Source organism: Hirundo rustica, chromosome 3, assembly GCF_015227805.2.
Source record: "Hirundo rustica isolate bHirRus1 chromosome 3, bHirRus1.pri.v3, whole genome shotgun sequence".
Taxonomy (NCBI): domain Eukaryota; kingdom Metazoa; phylum Chordata; class Aves; order Passeriformes; family Hirundinidae; genus Hirundo; species Hirundo rustica.
In genome coordinates this window covers 51,727,298-51,750,818 of record NC_053452.1, presented here as the reverse complement: position 1 = coordinate 51,750,818, position 23,521 = coordinate 51,727,298, and the positions used below count along the sequence as shown (strand labels likewise).

Genomic DNA, 23,521 nt, shown 5'->3' with positions numbered 1-23,521 from the left:
CAGTGGTTGAGACAGAAAATAAGGTGTCTGGTGGTTGCAGACTCAGTAATGCCAGCATATTCATTTAATGTTCACTGTGTCTTCCTAAATCACATTCAGTACTAAGTCATTATTTTACTTCATATTGCAGGTATCATGCTCACCCCTTCCGTTTTTTTGTCCCACAGTGAACAAAATCTGTCACATTTTATGCTTTCACTGATTTGCACTGGATATGCAAACAGCAAGCTTCTGTTTATCAAAAGAATCCATTATTTTTCTCTGGAATTAATAAAAAACCCATTCTTAAGCACAAAAGCAGTGTGACAAGCAACATGGAATATTCAAAAGCCTTCAGTGGGCTACAGCCCATAGCAGTAAGCAATGGGTTTGTTGTAGGTTGTCAGTTCTCAGGATTAAGGGCAGCTTTGGCCCCAGTCACAGAAAGCTGGACTAGTATATGCCTGATGACACTTCCCTGAAGACTGACTTTTTTTTAAGAGGACAGAATCAGGTTTTGATTAATTCCAGCTCCTGAAAGATTCAGGCCTCATCATGAGGACTTAATTATATAATACAACATTTAACAAAAATATTATAATAATGTAAAAAAGGTATCAGTATCATTTTATTAATTGCTATTATTATTAGCCTTCTACAAGGATGTCCTACCTGTATCTGGGCCTCTGCATCCCTAATAGATATATTCAGGGAGCTGACTGTGGACCCTGAACGGGGTCTCTTCTCTTGTCTCAGGATCTCTGGACCAGCACTGAATGAATGCCTCATCTGACCTTGATCTAGAAGATGTTGTGGCCGCTGGAGGACAGGTGAGTCTGGCCCTCTTGAACCCAGGAGTTCCCCTTTCTTTTCCACTTTGACCTCTTTGGTGAAGGATGTCATGGCCTGTTGCTGCTTTCTCTTCTTGTATTCTGTCATAAACTTGGAGATGGTTTTGTCAGTGGCTATGGTGTAGATTTTGTTGCCAGCACTCTCCCACCATTCTTTTTTCTTGGTTTGCTCTTTTTTCTCTGGTTTAGGACTCAGGGGTGGGGGTAGCAGCAATATTTCTCCACTCCCTCCCCGAGGTGTCAAGCTGTCTCCCAGTTGGTCCCTGATTTGACTTCGGTCATCTTCTGATGGTGTGTCCTTTCCAGATAGCCCTCCAGTTGATGGGGTGGAGGTTTCTGAGTGAAAAGATGGTAAAATGAAGAAAGAGTCACCTTTGAACACTGGAGGCTCCTCTACATTATTCTCCAGATCCAGATGCATTTGGATGTAGTTGTTGCACAGTTCCATGCAGAGCTTGTGAAGCCGCTTGATCAGCCATCCCCAGTCTGCATTGCTGACAGGCTGGACGCTCAAAGATGGGATTCGAGCCCTCCACTGCCTCTTCTCCTTCCCTCGTGGGGGACTGACCTGGGCAGTTTCTTCAAAAATATCTTCATCTTCTGAAGAACACTGCTGTGATGAGTCTGTGCTTCTCTCATCATCCTCAAAGAGGATCTTTTTCACTTGCTCTGCAGTGATGTTCTCCTGGTTTGTCAGGATTGCACAAACCAAGGCATGGAAGTAGATGTTGAAGCTCATTGCTGACTGGCGATACAAGTTGGCAGCTCCACTAATACCAGACACTTTTTTCAACAAACACTTCAGCCCAGGTCTGGTGTCAAACTCTCTGGCTGTTCTGTAGGAGTCCAGGAGTAAGTCAAAGATGACAGCCAGGTTTTGCATGGAGATGTACCTGAGAAAACCAGCCAACTTGTTTTCTGGTATTTGTATTGCCATTTTCTCCTCCAAGTTAGAAGGGCCTTTCACAAATTCTTCCAGTAAGATGTCATATAAATTCTGGAGCAGTACTTGGTGGGACAGCAAACTCACCACTATCGTCCTGAAAGGAATACTTGGTAAACCAAGAATGGGAAGGGAAAAACAATAGAATATTAAAATGGTGTATTGTGCTTGTACTAGGAATAAAAGTACACCCAGATATTTCAGCCTGCTATAACTGAGGAATTTGTTAACGCACAAATTATTCCTCCACCAACATGTCAGACAACCTTTATTTTGCCATGAAAAATTGAAACCAAAACTAGTTTACTACTCAGTTTCCACTTCCACTGATGCCCAGGACTATTTCTTAAAAATAAACCATGAAGAGGTATCCAACCAATAAAGAAACATGTACAGAAACATCAGCAGTGCAATGCAGCATGCAAAGAAGCTGAAGTCTGGCTTGAAGGCACATTTCACTGCTTGCTCCTAAGACTTCAACTTGAACACTGAGAGCCTAGCATGGAAATATCTATTCCTAACCCTGTTCCTCATATGCAATACTGGGTGGTTCTTAGCTGTGCTCCTGTTAAGGGAGATGTTGGGTGCTGTTTTAGCCCTCAGTGATTTGCGATTTGCACAGGGGACACAGGAATAGCAAATGCCTCTGACCAAAGTTTTCAGGTCTTTCAAAAGTACGTAACATTGAGAGGCTCACAGGCAAGCAAGGCTTGGAAAAAAGAGAGGATGTTTGGTATCTCACGGATTTCAAATTATAAACTGCTAAACCTATCTTAAGGTCTTTTTAAAAGGTCTTTATATAAGATTACAGGGCAATGTTTTAAATGGAGCTGATGCACATAGTAATACTTGGTTTGATGTGATGGGTCGTTTCAATTAGCATAGCTATCAAGTAAGGAAGAGATTTTTCAGTTTGCTTGCAATGCTGAAGTTTTAGGTGTATGTCAAAGCAAATCTTTATGTAATATGAGAAGTTGTTGTAGACCTTTGCTTTTTTTTTTTTTTTGAGAAATCCTATCAAAACACAATTTTGAGAATACAAAATTTAAAAAAAAGTTCAGGCAAAACTGTTCTTCGGTTACATTCCCTGTGTCAGGTTGCCTACTATGGCACAACTGTCAGACCTGATACATTAGTAAAATTCAGTAGTCTTATTATTTGACAGTGATAAAATAGTGATGATTAGCACATACAGTTGAGCTCTTTATGGGGAAATAGTTTTCTGCTGTAAAAATCATTAGAGTTTCTGACTCAGAAAAGCTCTTAAGAGCATACATAAAGTTAAATGAGAGCTTGCAGTGATTTCAAGCTACTAATCTTGTTCCAAAAGCAGGGTCAGGAATGAAGATCTGCTTTCCTTGTAATAGCCAAAAAAGCAATTCACAAGGACAGTGTAAAGTAATGCTCAATCCCAAAAGAAACTGGTAGAGAACTACAGGTGAAAACACAATGCCAAAGCTGGTTAAGGATAGTATTTTCTTATTCTGCCCAAAGTTTCAAACTGAAATATATGATTACTTTTTAGGAAGAAGAAAAGCTCCCTTACCCCAGCTTCCTGTGAAACGATGCAGCATTAAGGAAACAAAACCAAAAGGGAGAAGTGAAACCCTGCTAAGGTTAAAATAAAACTTTGGAAAGGCCACATTTACTATCATGCATGATTGCCATATTACTGCACTGCTGTAGCAAATAATATGAAAACAGTGGCACAGTCAACTTGTGAGCTGTGTTTTGGTGAAAAAATGAGCATTGCTGGGATAACACTTGGCCATAGGCATATACACCTTTAGCAGCTGGTTGGACAAAGCGCAGTGTGAGAGCATTCAGAGTTTGTATTAATTGCAAGCTTTATTTATTTGTTTAAAGACAAGCAAAACCCTCACTACCCTTACAAACACAGCCTGTTAGATTGCATGGCCTTATGTGCTGTGAGAGGTGAATATTCCAGTCTTTTGCTGTGCATTCATAGTAACAAGAAGAATGACCTCCTAGCCTTTGGATAAAATAGATATTTTCCTCTATAAAGGAAGGGTTTAACCTGTGATCTCAAGCTTTCTTTGTCTCTGTGCAGGGCCCTGTTTTCTGATGGTGAGGCAATGGAGCACCTGCTCTTGGGGGAAAGCTTCTGTACAGCAGTGTAAGAATAGAGATATCTTGCATGGCCTTTCTTCCTGTCCATCCAAAGAAGGAACATCGCATTCTGTCTCCTTGTTGCAAGCAATAGTTTGATTTGAATAGTGTAAAACCATGTTTGCTATCTTATAAAAGACAATTTCACGCCATTACGTACCTTGCAATACAAACACAAACCCTGAATGCAGAATTCTGTTTCTTGGCCCACATGATGGTACAACAGTTGTTTAAACAACCAAGTGCAAGCAAAAGAAAATATTTTTTCACAAGACCAGACTGTAGTGCAAATAGATGAGTTTCTCAGGTGGTAATGTAACAGAATGACTTCCACAAAAATAATGTGCCAAGCAAAACCAATGTTCCCTAGTTCAATGTTGACAGCTTTGCAGATTTGGATGTGGTTTCTTCAGTCTATAATGCCTCAGTTTACCCTTTTTCTACCTTCTTAATCAAGTAATACTGAATTTAAAAGACCCTTAGTGAAGCATATATTGCATTTTCTAGGTATCACTAAAAATGCAACAATGTCACAAAACCTAGTTTGATCAGTGTTTTTGTTGATAAGCCCTATGGAGAGGTATGATTTACCAGGCTCAGGTCACATCTCTTCCTGTCCAGCAATATCTTTATTTTGCTTTTAGTGACACAGTGTCTTCCTTAGAAGATATTTTACCTTCTCTGGTTATGCCCATTTGGTTTCTTATCTGGTGGCAGGTCGATGATGAGCACACACGACTGGGCATGTTCAAACCCTTCCTTGTTGCTAGGGGTTTTTGGGGAGCACTGAGTCTCCAGCATGAAGACCTAGAAAACAACAGGTTACATAAAACAATCAGTTTAGCACTTGCAGAGGGTCTGGGGTGGGGGTGAGGCTGGGAATAGGATTCCCTGCAGTGTGATATATTTGTCATACCGAATTATTTTACAGTGATAGAGAGGTATCCTGAAGGATGCTACTTTGCTGAAACAGCAATGGGCTACCTCAGACATCCAGCAGGGTGCAGGGCAAAGGACAGACATGGTTTTCTTTGAACCTATGCAAGGCATAACATCAAACGCCAAACCCAGCTCTCTTCTGTTTGTATGCTTCTATCTGAAAGTAACATGTACAGTGGAGACAAGGACCTGTTTCACAATTAGACAGTTGCACCTGAAAAGGTTGGTTGTTGGAAGGATTATTTTCAGCCATGAAGATACAACAGACACCTAATATGCAATCCTTTGGAGGTGTGTTTGGTTTAACCACAGACAGTAATGAAATACCAAGCAGCCACAAACTTACCACACCCCACCTCTCTCAAGGATGGGGATGGGAGGGAATCAGGGAAAAAAAGATAAAGCCCATGAGTTGATATAAGAATGGTTTAATAATTTAAATAGATCAACAACCACCACAAAAAGGGAGGCAAAAAAAAAAAGAGAGAGAGAGAGAGAGAGAAATAAAACTTGCACAGAGCAGCCCCTGCCAGACAACCACCTGCATTTGAGCATGACACTCTACGGTATGGGATATTCCTCTGGCCACCCTCCATCAGCTGTCCTGGCCATGCTGCCCTCCAAGGCTTTTTATGCACCTCCTTACTGGCAGAGGATGGAAAACTGAATGGTCCTTGACTTAGTGTAAGCACTATTCAGCAACAACTAGAATATCAGTGTGCTATCAACGTTATTCTCAACTAAATTCAAATCACAGCAGTGTACCCACTACTAGGAAGAAAATTAACTACATCCCAGCCATAATCAGTTCAGTGGGAAACAGGGAAACAACTCTCAATTGCTGTAGCTTTATTTTGTAGCTTCATAGTTGTGTCAAATCCTCACTGAGGAGGACTCAGGGAGTGCCACTGATAGGGTCTACAAGAACAGTATTAATGTTACAGTCCCTGCCTTCTTGAGTTCTGCACCTTTAAAACTTAATTTGAAACATTTTTTATTCAAACAATGTCTGCTACTTCCACAATATTTGTGATCACCAATCCTGGTCTGTGTGTCTCAGATTTTCAAGCAGCATCAGTGTATAATTCATCAAGTTAGAAACTGACACCAGTCATCTGCTGGCTGTTTTAATCTATCTGCTTTCCCATGCTGAAACTGTCATATGGTATTTACAGTTTCATGGTACTCTGCAGGTCATTGAGTTCAGTCTGCTGTATTTCAAAGAACTTGTTTCATAGAACCACTTTCATAGAATGAATAACCTTCATTGTAGTCAAAAGGACCCTAAGAAGGTTGTTTCCAAGTTTGCCCTGCTGATTCTGATTTGGAGTTAGTGAATCATTTGTTAAATGTCAGCATTATCCTCCAGTTCCCAGTAACCCTTTTTGTTCAGCGCAATGTATACCAAGGTATTTATAGAGAAAAGTGCTTTGATAGGTTAATCAAATCTTGTTTTCCTATTTTCCTATCACCATCTCTGTTCTAGTGCAATTTTTGTCCTTTATCATTAACAGAGTATTCAGAAATCTATGTGACGTTCTTGATGGAGATTCACAGAGACACCTCTATTTCCCTTCCCTATCAAAAACATCTCCATATTTCTGATGTATGCTAACCATACATCCCGTCTGATGTATGCTAACCTGGCAATTTTTAAAATCACATTATACAGTAGGCATATTGTCAGTCCTCTTTAGATACCCATGCATTTTTTCCCCACCCTAGGCATTCCAAATTCCTATTTACAGCACAAAAGGCTTTTTGTTGTTTTTTTTGGTTTCTTTGTTTTTCCCTACTTTTTGTTAATTTTTCTGAATACTACTTTTAGACAATTCACATTAGCCTGGTGATGAGAAAGTCTTTGCCTGTAGGGTTTGTGAGGAAGATGGTGGAAAAAATACACCTTTGTAAAGAAAAGCTCCAAGTTTAAAAGGTTTTCTGACTTCCTCTGAAACATGTCAGTACCTGTTGTGCCATGGCTCTGATCCTCCAGTACTCAGCTTCAGCACTTGGTGAGAGGGAGGGGGCTGCCACCTTCACTTCACAGGCATCTCCACTAAAGCTTTCAGTACCACTGTGGAAATAGCCCAGCAGGTTCTATAGAGAGACACAACATCAGAATTTCACTGTGCGTTAAACAAATGACCGTAGCCACGTCCAGCCTGTTCGTGTGAAATACAAGATTCAGTGATCTTTCCCATTCCCATCACCACCTACCATCTAGGATTTAATATACCCAATGTAAAGGCAGCTTCTTATGGATACTGGTCTGCAAAGCCTTCACAGGATTTTTTGTTTACAAAACAGACAGTGAATTGAAAACTAGTCTATATGGAGTATGCAGCTACAGCAAAGCAACATTATCTTCTACATAGTTTTTGTAAATCCAGAGGAAGAAATGGCTCAAAAGGGAGAGTTTCACCTATTGAACTCTTCCGATTTCATAGTGGCAAGGCAATTTAAAGTAAGTCTGAACTGTAAGCTACTAGTGCTGTCTGTATATGTTTAGAAAAGCTGATTTCGATCTCCATCGTTGATCCAACATGTTTAATTGTGAATTGACAAATTAATGACTTGTCAAAAGTTAGTGACTGACAGCAAAATGGCAGTTTTACCTTTACTGGCTCCAGAGTGGCAGAGAATGCATCCTGCAAGGCACAACATGCAAGCCTCCACATCTCTTCAGTAAAAACAGGCCCTGCTGTCACCAACACATATCTGCAAGGACACAGAAAAATGTTACCATGTTCAAGAAGGAGCTAGACAATTCTTACTTAAAAAGGGAGAATGTTGAAAAGTCCCATCTTTGGAAGTGTCCAGAGCCAAGCTGGATGGGGCTTTAAGCACCTTGGTCTATCTAATGTAAAGTGTTTCTGTAGTACAAAACCAGTGCTTATTTTGATTACGACTGTAATAACCTGAAGACTGTGAAAGGTGCTAATTACTTCTAAAGACCTGTGAATGCCAGAAGACCCTTTTTCTTAAGGATCAGATACTGACTATATATAAGCAATGTGCAAGTGCTTTTTTTGAGAATCATACACATAGTAATGCCTAAAATCACAGGTTCTGAAGCACACTGAAAGCAGCAAGAAAAGGTTAATAAGTCAAATTCATTATTCAACTAAAAAGAGCTAAGATGTATTGTAGACTTCTTTTGAGATGTTAACCACTTATCAGTCCACAAGTTCTTCAAAGACATAGGCATCTTTTTTGAATACAATGCTAAGAGTGAGCAGATTGGGTTACCTGATACAGGAGCAGCCAACTCTGGAAATAATTTCTGTTGGTTCTGCTACACAGGCTACCAGCAACTTGAAAAGATCTTTCAACATAGTATTGATCATGTTTTCATAACCAATATCTATAAGGAAAAAACACAGACTGGTTTTAACATTATTGTCTTTTCATTATTATTAGAGATAAACAGTCTTGCTACACTTACTGCTATTTGCAAAACCAAATGCTATTTATGCAGCTATTGAAACATACATCACATCAAGGTGAAATAAAAACAATCCTTTTTAAGTTAACAAAATATCTGGACTGGAGTGGTACAGGAGAAATTATCTTAGATCCTGTTTCTGATATTCTAGTTCCTTATGATGAAAGTCTTTGTATCTTCTTTTGGGAAGTATACTAAAGACACTGATCTTTTAATTTTGAAGATAGCCCTGATCTGAGAAGGAGCCTGGTCTAAATAACTTCCATAAGTGTCTGACATTTTTTTCCCCATAATTCTAAACCCTATAAAGGAAAAAAACAAAATCCCAATCAGAAATTTTTAACTTTCCTCCTATTGTATGCTTGAGCAACCAAAAAGTAATGAAACCACCTCCCCAAGTAGCTATTCAGTAACATGCCACTGATGACAGTAGATGCAACTACAATGACATACCTGAGTGTATGAAATTCTGAATGTGTTCCACTACAAGTTCACTGGAAAGGCCAATGGCATGCTTGAAATTAGAAGATGCCACATCCCAGTACGAATGGTCACCATGGCTGCGATGGAGCCAAAGAGACATCGTGGGAAGAAGAAGATGTACAACTGCATAAATGCCAAATCCTGGTCCTTAAAATAAACACAATAATGGTTGTATATATTTGTTTACAAAGCCTACATGCTAAGTAAACTTGCTAACTTGTTCCAAACTTGTTCCAAGCCTGAGGTGATGCCAAGGGAAAGAGGTTCTGCAACTTTTTTTGTGGGATAAGAGTGGCAAAATGCTTTGGATGTAGTTAAGAGGTACATTTAGCCAACTGATTACCTGCAGTCTTTCCCAGCAGATCTGCAGAGTTACGTAATTTTCTCTTTCCACTTCCTAGGCACAAAGCAAACATTTTCTGTGGCTAGGACATTTGATAGAGTACCACACCTCTTTATGGTGCAACGTTCAATATACTCTTACAAGATGCCTTTTGTCAACAGAATGGTGGACTAACTGGAACAACTGATCAGCCCTGAGAAAATCCCTTTCTAGTAGACAATGTCTCTGTGCAGCCTTAACACAAGTAACATGCTTTACAGAAACGGCTTAGGAGTATAAAAGTTTTGGCTAGGACTCCACTAGCTCACATTTTATCAAGCCCTTTCATTACCAGGTGTCTTGGCAACGTCCCTCAGCAACTCAAAGAGCAAATCCAAAGTAGGAGGCTGGTGCTGACGGGGACAGTTGGATATGGCAGTTGTTAATTCTTCCAGCAGAATAATCCAGACATTGATAAGGCCTACGAGTAAATAAAGAAAGATTAAAAACTATGAATAAGATACTCTTTGACACAGGTGAAGCTTGCCCTCAGAAATGAGGGAAATTAATAAATTAAGTAGCTTAAAGATCATGGTTCTTGCATGTTTACTGTTGGGAGTGTATTGGTTGTGGGCAATAGCCATTTTTGAATTGATGGTTTCCTTTTCCCTCCCTTTTCATCAAGTTTGTGTTTTGTCCCATTCTTCCTCATAAATGCACACCTTGTTCTGGTCATACTTTACTATTCCTACTAGCTCAGTCTCTTTAACCTTGTGTAGAACATCCCACAAAAATATATTTTAAAAAACCCCTCATCTCATTACCATTACAAATGCTACCCAGGAAAGATTGTACTCCTTTAGGTTATCCTTTCAAGTAAGGCTCCTGAGGAGACTAGCCATAATTTAACTGACTCTACTTGGTACACAGAACTGAACAGTAAAAATGTCTCATGAGATATGATCAGGCTGCCTCACATGTCATCCTTAGATATTGAAAAGGTCACAGAGCTGGACAACTGCCAGAACAGCAGATAGGATATAGATAAGTTCTCATCTACACTGGCAAACAGGTATCCCCTAAAAGATTATGAGAGACAATTAGTATTCAATACAATTTTGAAGATGGTTAGGAATTGCTGCCCTTTAGTTTTTCACAGATCCCTTAAGTATTTGCTAGTTCCCCATGATAACATGAACAACTAAAAGGACCTTGCACATTGTACTCTTGAGTAAAGTCACCTTAAAAGGCTGTAAGTTTATTAGGCTAAAATAGATTTTACTTTGGTTCACTAATAAGTTCATGTTCCCTGCCAGTGGTAGCTATGCTGATGTACTCTGTATCTTAATGATGCTTGCTGGCTAAGTATGTTCTAAAAGCAATACAAGAGGGAACTTTGTCTAAGATTTACTGAGCTTGCTGACTGCAAGGATCTTCCTGAGAAACAAGGAAAAAACAGTGAAATCATGACTTCATAACCAGATTGATGATTTATTTATTCACACCACTTTCAGAGGGCAGTATGTATGGTGACATTGTTTTGAGTCAGTTAGACTTTAATGATACTTCTGGATAAGGAAACAGCACAAATGACTCAGAATGAAATATGGATATTTTCTAATCTGGGAGAACTGAGCATCTCTAAAACACCCTCTTGAAGAGTCCAGCACAAAATCAAATGCAGTATGAAAATATACTGCAAATACGGCAAAGTAGGTTAAAACGTTTTGCATCATCCTGCTACTGACTTTGAGCACTAGAGTGCCAGGTGAAGACTTGACTTGTGTCTTTGTAAAGTCAGTTTGCCTAGCAATGTTCTAACACCATTGCCATGTAAATAACAAACCGGGTGACAGTCTCAGGTCTTAGCTCTGACAAGAACCAAAAGGTTTATTTGCTGCAGGGTGATATTTCTGTTTACAGCAAGAGATTGACACACAGAGTCACTTCAGAACAGTAGTCAACTGAGCTGGGGAGACCCTAGGTCAAGTTAAAAGTCTGATTCAAAGCAGAGGCTTCAATGACTTGGGTCTCCTACATGCCAGGTGAATATCCTAGAATCCCCTGAGAGAGAAAAACCAAACCCAGCACAGAAAGAACTAAAAGGTTGTTTTGTGAAAACCTAAGATTTGTGACTTTCTGGTTTCAGAAAGCAGCTTTTCTCTCTCTTACCCAGGGCAGCAGGAACAGGACAATCCATGTAGTGGAAGAGTCTAGATAAAAGTGGGTACCACAAGCCAGTCTGGTGTGGCATATGAATGAAATGCACAGGAGTCAGCCTGCTTTCTGCCAGGTTGCAGCTGACTCTTCACAGAGGCAGCCTGGTTGGAACAGCTCAGTTGTTCACATATTCAAAAGTACTGCTGTGAAGGTCTCCTGAGCCCAGAAGCCATAAGGCTGCATTCCTCTACAGCTTGGCTCTGCACACTCTAGTTCATCCAACACCTGATTAATCCACAACCCATATAAACCACACAAATAATCAGGAGACAAATGCCACTTGTTTTTCTGGAGGTCATAGTGCTTTTTATGGACTTCAGAAATTCACTGTTTATTTCAACAGCCCACAGGACCTAAGTTTGGAAACATTAAAACAATGATTCTTTATCATTCTAGACCGTAACTCAACAGTGGTATTTTTTTTTCTGTTAAAGGCACGTCTGCCAATATCGACTTCAAAAGGTTTTGATTCCTTTACTTCAGCTGTGGTCTAGAAAGTATTTCTGTGTTAGCTCTCAGAAACGCACAATGGCTGTATTATGAATATCGGTATAAATCAAAATAATTGTCAATCAAAATACTGTTATCTTGCCCTAAGAGAGGGGTTGTATTTTTCTCATATATGAACTGTATCTTTTACATAAACAAGGTGACAGGACCTGAACTTCCAAGGTGGGCGTGTGTAGACAATAAGGAAACAATAGACTATGAAATTTTCCCTCCTTTTTGCTTTCAGCAGTTGGCAAAATTTGCAGCAACACATAGAAGCAGCAATTGATTAGTTCTGCATTTACTACCTTCAATGCACTTACCAGTGTCATCATCAAATTCAGAAAGGATGCACTCAGTCCCATCCTCACTGCTGGCTGACTGTTCCTGTGCTCTTCGGGGCAAGTTAACCAGCCGGCCACTGAGGAAGATGGGTTTCAAGGGCATTTTATAGATTTTGGCTAACAACTTAGGAGGGTGGAGAAGAGGAGAGAGGATAAAAGGCGAATATAAATATCCATGCAAAAGTTTGTAAAGGTGATCACATACAACACAGTACATAAAATAAAATAAAAGGTACGCAAACACAATTAGAGGCCAGAAGTCCTCCATTCACTAACAAGTAAAAAGTTGTGGGTAAAGAGAAGGGAGAGCAGCAATTTAAATACCACATTTCTGAGATGGGAGCGTGCTCTCTTCTCATTTGTGAAGGGCAAACGTTTCAACTCACTGATTGCATCTATGCCCTACAAAGCTCTATTAGCCATACCATTGCAGGGATACTACCAACATTTAATCATTAATTATTTCTAAGTAAATAATGTATTTTCAATCTACAGACAGGATTTTTTTTTTAGTCATTTCTGTTCTTCTTTTACTGGCAAGTTAAAAGGTATAACAAGATATAAATGGCTGCCTCTTTTAAAGAGGAGAAAATATTTCCCCTTCACTGGAGTTTGTAAGGATGAAGAACAGCAGTGTGGTACAGATAGTGTATAGACAGAACATACATTAGATATATAGATAGATATTTACTAATGTTTTAGATAAACATGATTGCAAGTTGAGTTTGGTATGTCTGCTATTTATTATTCTGAGTTGCCTTATTCTTCCCTTCTTTTCTCAGTCTGCTGAATCCACCCATTATCTCTGAACTAAGATATTAAGTACTTTCAGCAATGATAGTATCCTTTGTTGTGCTTTTGTACTGTACCCAGAAAAACATGGCCTGGGTCCAACAAAAAGATCTGCAGGTGCTAGAGAAATACAAACAAGATAATAAAATCAGACAAAAATTGTCCAGATAACCCTGGATAATATATGCTGTGTGCAAGGAAACTGCAGGAAACATGCCAGCATTCTAATTATTAGAGATTTGTTCTGAGCTTCAGATATGCTTGCATGGTACAAATAAGCTGCTTTTGCATTTCAGAGGGTGTAAGCTGTTGTCCTTGAAATATAAGAATTCTCAACTTCTTGTTTTGGTGTCTTTTTTTCTTTCGTTCCCAACACTGTTTATGGTCATTGTTTAAATAAGAATGAATTTAGCTTTGAATTATGTTACTACGAGGTTTTGAACATTCACATTTTCTCACATGCTCCCTGGATCTGAGTGTTTTTATCTCCTCAGTTTTCCCACTGCTAACTGGCCTGGAAGGTAAGTTATTCCCTCAGATTACCACTGTCCATTTGGCAGTTCAGGGTACTGCCATCGGGTCACCACAGACTCTGTTGGGCTCAAGCAAATCACCCAATGACTGATGCAAAGCCTGCAGGTTAGAACTGTTTCCCAGGCCAGGTTAGTGCCTGTATAAGATTGTTCATCGTACCTGAGAACATCTCCTGAGGTAATCAAGCGCGGGAAGGCACAAGTCTGTAGATGCAGATCCTGATCCTGGCACACAGTCACCCATCTCCTTACAATCTACTTCCCCTGGGGACAGGAAGGGCAGCATTGGGAAGGACAGAAGAAAAGAAATAAATGGAGCATTAGTTTTCTTTTCTCATTCAGTTACACCCTAATGTCTGAACAGAATCCAGAAAACATCCTTTGTTTGATCTGCTTAGATGACAACCAGGTGACCTCCACACAAACAAGGCAGTAACACTGGTCATAGTTTGTACACAAATTATTATATGAATAAAGGTTTTAATAAACATATGCCTATGTAATATCTCTTTAGTAGAGTCTTCGGGAGTTCTAATAATAATGTATTATCTGTCATATTGACTCCATTCCACTTTCTTCCACAGGTGTAGAAATTACTTGTTCATATGCATCCTTTGCTCAATTACTACACTATTTTTTTCTATTCATTTGCACCCCACTGCCTTGGAAAATTCTTCTACCACAAGTTCTTCCTATTAGTTTATCTACTGCTTAAATACATCATTTTATATTTTGTGTACTACACTTCCTTCTGCTGTCTAACACAGGTATCAAGGTCTCACAGTTTCAACTGTATGACATATATCCTCAGGTTCTAGGGCCTCTCTATTGCTGGTATTCCCAGCTTCCATCAGCAGATTGCTCCTTTCTGGCCAGCTTCACTAAGGGAATTCAACAAGCAGAGCAGCTCCAAGGCATCCTGCTGCAGAGCTCCAGTCTGGATAACTCCATTCACTCCATCATTTTCCCTGTCTGCCAGTCCGCCTGTCTCCTCTCAGCTAATGTTCTGTCCATCTTAGAATACTTGGCTCAAAACCACTTTTCCAAATACTTCCCATTCAGTGCCGAATTTTTCGTGTGACTAAATGCTTATTAACATTTTATTGCCTTAAAAAGTTACTCCTCTCATAAAAAGCACAAGATAAATATTAAATTATTAGATCCTACTTTTCTCCTTTCACTATATTTATTTGTTTTTTCTATGCTCTTAACTATTCCCTCCATAATGTATTTTAAATTTTTGTCTTCTTCTGAGATCAGCCAAGTCAGCCAATGAAGTTTGAATCCTTTAGTTTTACAATAAAATGCACATAGTATGGCATTGTATTTGCTGATGTTTCCCATAGTCCTATTACCTTAATTACAAAAAAGACCTTGCTTTTTGATACGTGACCACAATGGGGTCAAATTATCTCATGAAAGCAAGAAATGTAAAGAAATATAAGATAGGCTTTTAAGCTCCCTAGAAGAAACACAAGTTCCTTCTATTGTACTGGACATGTGAATTTATTTCTCTCTTGTAGTAATAACTACAATTACAATTACATCACAAGGTGAATTCTTCCCCCATTAAAATCAGGGGTGAAATAGCTCAGTGAGACAAGAGTAACATTAAAGATTAGATCTGCTGCAGCTAGGTGCTTCACTTAAATCAAAAGGAGTTGCTTACAGACTTAGAAACATCTGTGAATTAATATTCATACAGAAACGAAAATCCCCATTTTATCAATACTCAAAAATTCTATCATTTACATCCACAAAAAAACCCCAAACAAAAAACAATTGTCACAGTTCAATGAAAAGTGTCAAATTCTAATGATCAAGGCAAGTCATGGATCACCAGCATGGGGGCAGAACGACCCAGCATCATCTGCCTTTGTTCTGAAGGCTGATGAAGCATGACAATTATTCTGCAGGGTCACCCTGACATGCTATGCCTGGTCTCTGCTGCTCGCAGTGTAAAACATGCCCTGCTCTGTTCCAAACATTCCATGCTGTCTCTGCACAATGCCAGGCCATTTCTGCAATATTCTACGTTTGGAGGCGGTTTTGTTTTATTATTTACATTAATATAAGCAAGTCCTGGTGTAAACTAAGATCAGATTAAGAAGCAGACATTTAATAGTACGATGCATCTTTGCTGCTATAAAAACTTGAAGAACTGATAGTATTAAAAATGTCGCAGAAATAATCCCTTGGTCTTGATTTTATTTTATTTTATTTTTTAAAGCATTCTGGACTCAACATCTTCACTGCCCCTCTCTTTCCTACCATGCTATGTATTACATAATTGAATTATCCTCTTCTACGGGATCAAGCTTGACATATCATGACTTAATAGGAAAATATTTACCCAGTCCTTTGACAAACTTCATAAGGCACATGATATAACTGGTGGCAGCGTTGGCAAAGACCTGGATGTTGTCTGTGTTTAGAAATGCTTCAAAGACATCAAACACCGGAGCCTGGCGTTTCCCTGTGGAGATAACAAGATGAGAACTCTTCCTTGCACCCCCTTAAAAAAAATTTTCCAACCATTTTTCAACAATTTAATTGAATCTGTACAATCTTTTCTACTCTGGGCAGAGACAGAAATGATCTTAAAAGTAAAACCTTGGACTGCTCCTGGGGCAACTCATGTAGCATTTCATAGGGAAGTGACAGAGATTCCCTCCTTTGCCCAGTCTATGACAAATACCAGTTTATGCCTGCTCAAATAGTAAGAGCAGGTTTGAGCTAATACTTCTGTTTGGTGGAAGTTTCTGTTTAGTTTCTGGTTTAGTTTTTGGTAACTGCCAAGATGACATCAATCATGCACAAAACTATTCAGACTATAGAGTAACAAAATAGCCTTGCTTTTCCAAAGTAGATTATCAGTCTTCAAAAGCTGTGTACACCAGCATTCAGTCATCAACCACAACAGATCTCAATGACAAAGTTTAGGGGGAAAATCACATCCCTTACATGTGACTCGTCACATTTAAACATATCCTCTAACGGGGCAAAAGAACAGAAAAGATGCGTTTTCCCATATTAACATATTTCTATACAAGCAAACATCTCTGGGAGGGACACACATTCCTACAGAAATGTGGTCTGTAATAGCACTAGGAGTCTGAAAACCTTGTGATCAAATGCCTGGACAAGCACTTCCCTAGATTATCACATTAAGTTACCCTGATGTATAAGGGCAATAGGTTTCGTACAATAGGAAAGACAGTCCACAAGAGACACGCTGCTTGGATACAGTCCTTTCTCCAGCAGGACAGTGACAAATGCTCAGTCAAGCTCAGTAGCCTTGCACTACTGTCTTGCTCAGAATTATTCAAGTAGGCTTGAAGCATTTCTTTCTCATTCTAATAATTTGTTAAAATGTGGAGGATAAAAGGTCAGAACAATATGCTCTCCATCCTACCCTAACTAATAAGTCAGATACTTCAGTACAGTTCTAGAGTGTTGTAGTGACACTGTTCAGTTTGGGCATTTAAATACATTGAGTTAATTACTGTGTCCCCCAGGGAATCAAAAGCACATTTGAAACAGTGCAGTAAATTCTTACCCATAGAGTATTCTCCTACAAGGTACTCTTTAACCTCTGACTTGCTGCTGCTGTGCACTGTTTCCAGGGCACTGAACAGGGGTCTCCATCCTGACTGGATCTGGGTAGAACACATTTCCACCAACTCTCCTATAGAGGTGATCACCTGCAGCCAGTGTAGGAGGAATAAAAACAAAGAGAACCAAAAAACAGAACTGATATACACATGGATCTTCAGAAGGAATGAGAATGTCTCTAAACACATTCCTAGACCTCACTATGAAAGTCTAGATTAATTTATTCTTTAAAAAATTTTAGTAGAAAATCTTTAATTGCCTTAAAGCCAGGTCTACTCTTTCTATGCTCTGCCACAGTGCTGGATTAGGTAGGCAGAGCACTCCCAATTCCTTGAAGATGATTGAAGGGCAACATTCAGAGGGAATTTGGGAAACACTCTCAGGTGGACCAAGTGCTCTCTGGAAACCATTCTTATGGGCATAGAGACCAAATACAGACACACTGATCCAAGCTGACTTGCCTGGTCTTGCACATCCTCATCACACAGCTCCAGCTGCATGATGCGCTCAAAGGGGCGGAAAAGCGCCTCGTTGAAGTGAAAGTGAGAGGGCTCATTCCAGTCCATCAGCACTTCAGTGAGGATGTCATGGATGAAGGACACAGCCTTCTGAGACACATGTCTCTCCTTGTGACAGGCAGCCTGCAGGGAAAGGAGAAGTATTAGACTGTGTCCAAGCAAAAGAAAATTGCTTTTAGTCAGACACTTTCAAGGGAGGTAAGCACAACATGTTACTGAACCTTCAAAACAGCTTCACCACTGATGTGACCAGGGACCCCACTGTAACGGAAACAGGAGACTACTGCCATGGAAACAGATGACTGAGACTGAGCTGCCTGGAGGTCCACAGATGTATGAAAGTTTGCTGACAGTTATAAACACGTGGAGCTAAAAATAAACAAATTAAATACTAAAACACACAGAACAGAACTTGTGCGAAATTCTGTCTTTTGTTTGGACTTTTGACCATTTTTCCCTTCAAAAGGTAGCAGCTGAGCTGGGTTTATGTGGGAAAAGAAAACCTGCATCCCTTTGTGGGAAGAATTGCAAGGATGCCTTGACTGGGAATATAGGCAGATGGAGGAGTCACTTAGAGCCCATTGGGGTTGTTTCAGTTTTTTCACCAGACGCAATTTGTATCATACTGCCGAAGTCCAACACGCTGTCCCTACTCCTTTCAGTCACTTACAAGCACACTCCTTGGTGGCAGTATCGCAATACATGACACAGTGCGTACAACACAGAGCAGATTTGACAATATTGAAGGTTGTTATACATTTGAAGAGCTATCAGGCCTTCTCCATCTTTTTCAGCTTTGTCGCTTCGTGCACACATTCCCATTTTTGTCTCCCATTCCTACCTCTACAAGGTGAGGCGCCACCAGGCTCCAGCAGCGCATGAGGTGGAGCAGTGGGCGGGACTTACTCCTTACAATTCTGAGCATGGCATCCCCAAGTCGGAATAAGTGAAGTGCACTTCTCCTGTCCTGTGTAGATTTTACTTCACCTACAAGAAAATATAAGAAAAAATGGAAGCTAAGCATCAGCTGCTCCTCGACCCCTAAGTGTCTGAACTGGAATTAGAAACTATTAAATGATGTGATTGATTGTTGGTAAGCTTTAGTGGGGGCAAGAAAAAGAAAAAAAAAACCAACCCTAAAACCAATGTAAAACACATTGGTAAATGTGGTAAAAAGGTAAAAGGACAGGAGATGGACCCAAGTTTAAAGTTTACTAAACATTCTTTAAGTGATCACTTTTTTTGCAAACATATGAAAGACAAAGGCTTGGAAAAGTACTGCAGTAAAGTTAAGCAAGGAGTTAAATAATTGATATTAAGACCCAAAATGGTAGTTATAAAAGGTTTTGGTGACATCTACAGGAAAGACTATAAACTGCAAATTATTTAGCTTGGGTATTTAATTTTGTATTTCTTACTAAGCAAAGGATACAAAGACCAGTATGTGAGAAAATGCTTTTCTGTTCCCTAGTCACCAATACTTGTTATTTCCTGTTGAAAGGGATTAATCTTCCATTTCTCTTACAACATTTGGAAAGACACTTCATCCTCTCATTTCAAATATACTGAGCTTTTATCTCTAATAAAAGATGTAATCAGGGGACATAACACTTTTGAAATAAAAAATAGCACTTAATTCCTCTATTCTAATTGTAATTTCAGTATTTAAACTACTGTCGATTGACCACTACATAACATGAAAAGAGGAAATCTATTTATTAAAACTAGAGTTATGAATGTTGAGGTCTGGAGACAAGAAAGACCAAAAAACCCAAAAAACTTGAAGTGTCATACTGAGAAAATAACAAGTAGCATTTCAGGGAGAGAGGAAACCAATTAAACTGGAGACACAGATAAAAATTGTGTCTGCCACAGGACAGAACAAAACCTCTATGACTAATGTTGCTTCTACAGGCACAATATAAATTTACGTGAAGTTATCTTCCTTTGTATCCAATTCTTCTGCTCTATTTGAGACAGTGATGGAAACCACAATTTACAGGTTTTGTACTGTGAGGTACATGCTCTACTCTGTTGGAGAAAATCAAGCAGGACGAATCCCATTGCTTTGTTTAACATTCTTTGTTTTTGTGCTTTGTTCTCTATCACCCATTTCCTGAACTGTCAAATGTGAAACCTAAATCCACTCTCTTAAGCTTAGGTTGACCCAAGTTGCCATACTGGCCTGGGTTCAAAAATAGTTACGATTATATACTGTCGGGCAATTAACCACCCCCCGCCTCCAAAGTCCAAGAACCAAGTGAATGTCCTGTGATGTGTTTCAAAGCAGGTGTGGATGTGGTCCCAGTTCAAAAAAAAGTACTCAATCTTTTCTAAAGACAAAAAATTGTTCCCATAATTCTAATAAGAAAGATCCTATTAGTCTACATACTGTGTTTTATTTATTACCTTGAAATTTCAATCGGAAAAAATCTGTAGGAATATAAAGTAAGTCCTGTAAGCAGTACAATTGTACATAAAACACTCTGTACAGGATCTTCAGGTGATTTACCTGGCATTGCTAGCGAGTAATCAACTGTATCTGTGACTGAATGGAAAAGCTGGGCCTGAGAAGCCTTCTTGAGCTGGTAAAGGAAGCCTGCCAATGCAGTCAAGTTTAACTTGTCAGCAGCATCTTCAAAAAGCCTGTAGGTAAAGAAGAGAATGTAACTGAAAAATTCACGAGATGCAGACTTAAATGTGTATGTAAGAGGAAAACTCCTATCTGTTCGTGGCGTCTATATTTTGCTTTTCATGACACGTTACGTTATTGAGAGCTTTTTCATTTATACAGTGCTGCAGCAAGACTTCGATCCAGAAGCTTTATTAATTGGAGGGTGGAAAGTTGATTGCTATGGGAATCAGAACCTTTTCAACATTGAACTACAGCGCTAAAACAGAAAGTCACTTTTTCAAGTTACCTTACTGCTATGAGATATTCATGTACCAGTAATCAAAAAGCCACTTGAAACATGCCCAGTCCTCACAACACAGATCATCATAGCTTCACTGACTTTAGAGTTACACTGGTTTGCTCTACCTGAAGTTATCAACCTAACTTGAAAAATAAATTAATTCAAGTCTTAAACCTAACGTTACTGTACCCGAATTGCTTTTTTGAAATATTTTGCTGGTTTTGGCTGTGGGAGAGTTAAATTTTTTAACAGTGGTTAGTATGGGACTATGTTTTGGTTAAACAGTGACAAATACAAGCTAGAGTTGTTATTTTCAGCTGCAATGGGCTCCTAGGATTTAAGAGTTAAAATCTGTACACATAAAACAGTAAATGTGGTTACACTGGAGGGCAGCTCCACAGAGATTACAGTGAAATTTCATATGGTGAAGCCAGAAATTGACAAAAATGATTTTCTGTTGCTTTTAATGAAAAACTTTCTACAGTCCTAAGAAACAAGTGATTAAGTCCTAATAAACATTTGCACTTAAGTAGAAGGTAGAAATGAAACCAGCATCATTAAAATTACAGTATTGCTATTCTCTAATCCTCAGATCCAAACGGTATTGTAATCTTCCTAAATAAAAAGTATTTTTATGCCCAGAGTCAAATTTCTACAAGCAGTTTATGCATTACTTTTGTCTCTGAATTTGCACATAACACCTTCCTAAGGGCAGAGATCAGGATGAAAAACGTCAGTTGGATCAAAAAGGTAACTGCAAGGATACAAATCCAGGAATTTTTCAACGGTAGCCTGAGCTGCTTAAAAAATAGCAGAAATAATATCAGTTGGCTGACTGATGAAAGGACATTTAAGACAGCCATTCTGTCACTGTACTTGGTTCCCTTCCTCCTCTGGACACACTGGGGAAGCCTGATGAACTGTCCACACAGCCCTGACAGAAGCAGCTGCTTTCTGACTGACACTGGTCTTGTCAATCAGTCCCTTCCTGTCAGGACAAGACACCCCTTCACTCTGCTTAACTGAATACAACATATCAATTTACATGTAAGTAATAAATGCACCACTCTCAGGATGCATTTGATTTGCTTGGCACATTCACTGCTGCGCACAGACACACTCAGCTCAGTACTTTCAGGTACTGTAGAGATGAAAAAAAAACCCAAGTCTTTTAGAAACTGCCGGTCGTGACGAACACGCAGCTCTCCTGTGAAACTCAGCTGAAGCGAGTGGCTGCAACAAGCAAAGATTAGACCCACTGCAGCACAAAAAGGGCCATTTTGGTACTGCTTTGGGAACAAGGACTCTGGCTCCTGACAGCAGTACTTTTACCTGTCAGCCTGAGTGGAGAGCGTGAGAACAGCCTTGGCAGCGCTGGTACCACACAGCAGACTGCCTCCACGGAAGTCAAAAGCTCTGCCCTTACTGCTGTCCTTGATGAGCTCCTGGATCGAAACCGGCTGAATGACAGGATGGCTGCTGAGGGTGGTCTCTTGCTCGGGGGTCGGTGCCTGAGGAGCCTCCCCGGGCTCAGAGTCTGGGTGCAGCCCCGTGGGTGCTTGCTGTGGCTGTGTGATGGTAAGGGAGGGCTGGGCAGCACCATCACTGAAGTGGCTGTGCTCCAGCGTGCTGATGTACTCACACACCCTGAGAAGGCACAGGAGAAGTGAAAAATGAATAAACAACCCGAAACATATTCCTCAAACCATAAACAGATGGTTTCTAACTCACAGACTACACACAGATAACCTTTCTTCTCACATCCTTTGGCCTCCCATGTGCCTGGACAGCAAACAGTTTGGTGGAGTTTTGCCTGAAAAACCCATTTAGGTTCCTGGGTCTGCCAGTCTTCTGGTAACTTTCAAGCTTCTAAGCATTTATTTAGTCCCTGAGTAGTGGTGGAAAACAGCACCATCTTTTCTTTTAGAGACACTGGCAGTTAATTAACTCTAACACTGTTTATACAGAACATTCACAGAGCCTGCAAAGCCCTTTTTCTCGGTCCCTTACTTTCAGGCAACATGGCATGAATTCTGACTATTTTGAGAAAGCTGGTGAGTACCTGAATACATGAGGCCAACAGTCCTGATTATGGCTTCCCATCTCCAGACCCACATTAAGGACTGCATCCATACACAAAACATGAGCAGTGTGCAGGCAGACTCCCTGCACTTTCCCCATCTGCTCCAGTTTCTGCTCCACTTTCTGTTTCACTGCAGGATAAAAAAAAATTAAATAAAATTAGCTTCTTCAGCTTTTAAACAAACACTGGTTTGTATACAGGGTGAAGGCAAAGGATTACAGTGTGATATCTGTAAAAGACCATGAATTTTAGACAAAAAAAAAAATCAGAGAAATCCATTTCTTCCTAATAAACCTAAAGTATCTTTAAAACTAAAATCCCTTTTGACTGATCCTATATACATGAAAAAAAATCAATGCTAGATTGACACCACCCACCCCCAAATTCACATCCTGTTGCCCACAGAACAGCTGCAGATGGACAGAGGTATTTCTCTTCAGAGATGGCTGACTGGATTTTTATTTTTACCAAAATCTCCTTTGCTATGGAAAAAAAAATTGCATTTATGGATTTCACATATATTTCCATACAGAAAGTTTCACCAAAGAGCTCTTGTCAAAGCAAAACGAATCTTGATCTGACCTACAACCATTTGGATCTATTTATTTTTTCCCAGAATCCCTGAAAAGCTTCGTTTTCATGTCGCATTGGAATGGAAACAAGTTTTGAAGCTTTGCAAGCTTTTAGAGAACAGATCTGTTGGCCTCTGGCCACTGCTGCTGCTTCCTCTTTGCTTCAGCATAGTCTGGCCAACTCACTTCAGTCATGTCCAGCAAAACAGTCAAAAGCTTGTTTAAGCTCAGGCTTTTTCAGTTTTGTTTTCTCTACCAAGACACCAAATGTAAGTACCAAGCAGGGTGATTTGTGCAACACTGTGTTTTGTTATGGGCTTCTTGCCATTAGAAATCAGACGTAACCAG

At 39.7% G+C, this 23,521-nt stretch overlaps 1 protein-coding gene and 1 long non-coding RNA gene across 7 annotated transcripts in view; one reads left to right on the top strand and one right to left on the bottom strand.

Moving 5' to 3' along the window:
• Window positions 1–1,270, top strand: part of LOC120749788 (uncharacterized) — a 40,533-nt gene extending 39,263 nt beyond the window's left edge. The window contains exons 4-5 of the long non-coding RNA XR_005699782.2: window positions 736–809; window positions 1,137–1,270. This is a non-coding gene — a long non-coding RNA (uncharacterized LOC120749788). The remainder of the gene's footprint in view (window positions 1–735; window positions 810–1,136) is intronic.
• The window catches only part of ARFGEF3 (ARFGEF family member 3), an 87,982-nt gene that overhangs the window by 7,141 nt on the left and 57,320 nt on the right, over window positions 1–23,521 (bottom strand). For all 6 annotated transcript variants that reach the window (XM_058419588.1, XM_040057492.1, XM_058419587.1 and 3 more), the window contains 16 exons: window positions 22,581–22,731; window positions 21,851–22,165; window positions 20,116–20,249; window positions 18,445–18,590; window positions 17,547–17,726; window positions 17,030–17,174; window positions 15,824–15,946; window positions 13,631–13,734; window positions 12,125–12,269; window positions 9,445–9,573; window positions 8,741–8,917; window positions 8,092–8,206; window positions 7,458–7,560; window positions 6,808–6,939; window positions 4,580–4,710; window positions 652–1,882 (listed from right to left, as the gene is read on the bottom strand). In XM_058419588.1, the coding sequence (XP_058275571.1) occupies window positions 652–1,882; window positions 4,580–4,710; window positions 6,808–6,939; window positions 7,458–7,560; window positions 8,092–8,206; window positions 8,741–8,917; window positions 9,445–9,573; window positions 12,125–12,269; window positions 13,631–13,734; window positions 15,824–15,946; window positions 17,030–17,174; window positions 17,547–17,726; window positions 18,445–18,590; window positions 20,116–20,249; window positions 21,851–22,165; window positions 22,581–22,731 (3,461 nt within the window). The remainder of the gene's footprint in view (window positions 1–651; window positions 1,883–4,579; window positions 4,711–6,807; window positions 6,940–7,457; window positions 7,561–8,091; window positions 8,207–8,740; window positions 8,918–9,444; window positions 9,574–12,124; window positions 12,270–13,630; window positions 13,735–15,823; window positions 15,947–17,029; window positions 17,175–17,546; window positions 17,727–18,444; window positions 18,591–20,115; window positions 20,250–21,850; window positions 22,166–22,580; window positions 22,732–23,521) is intronic.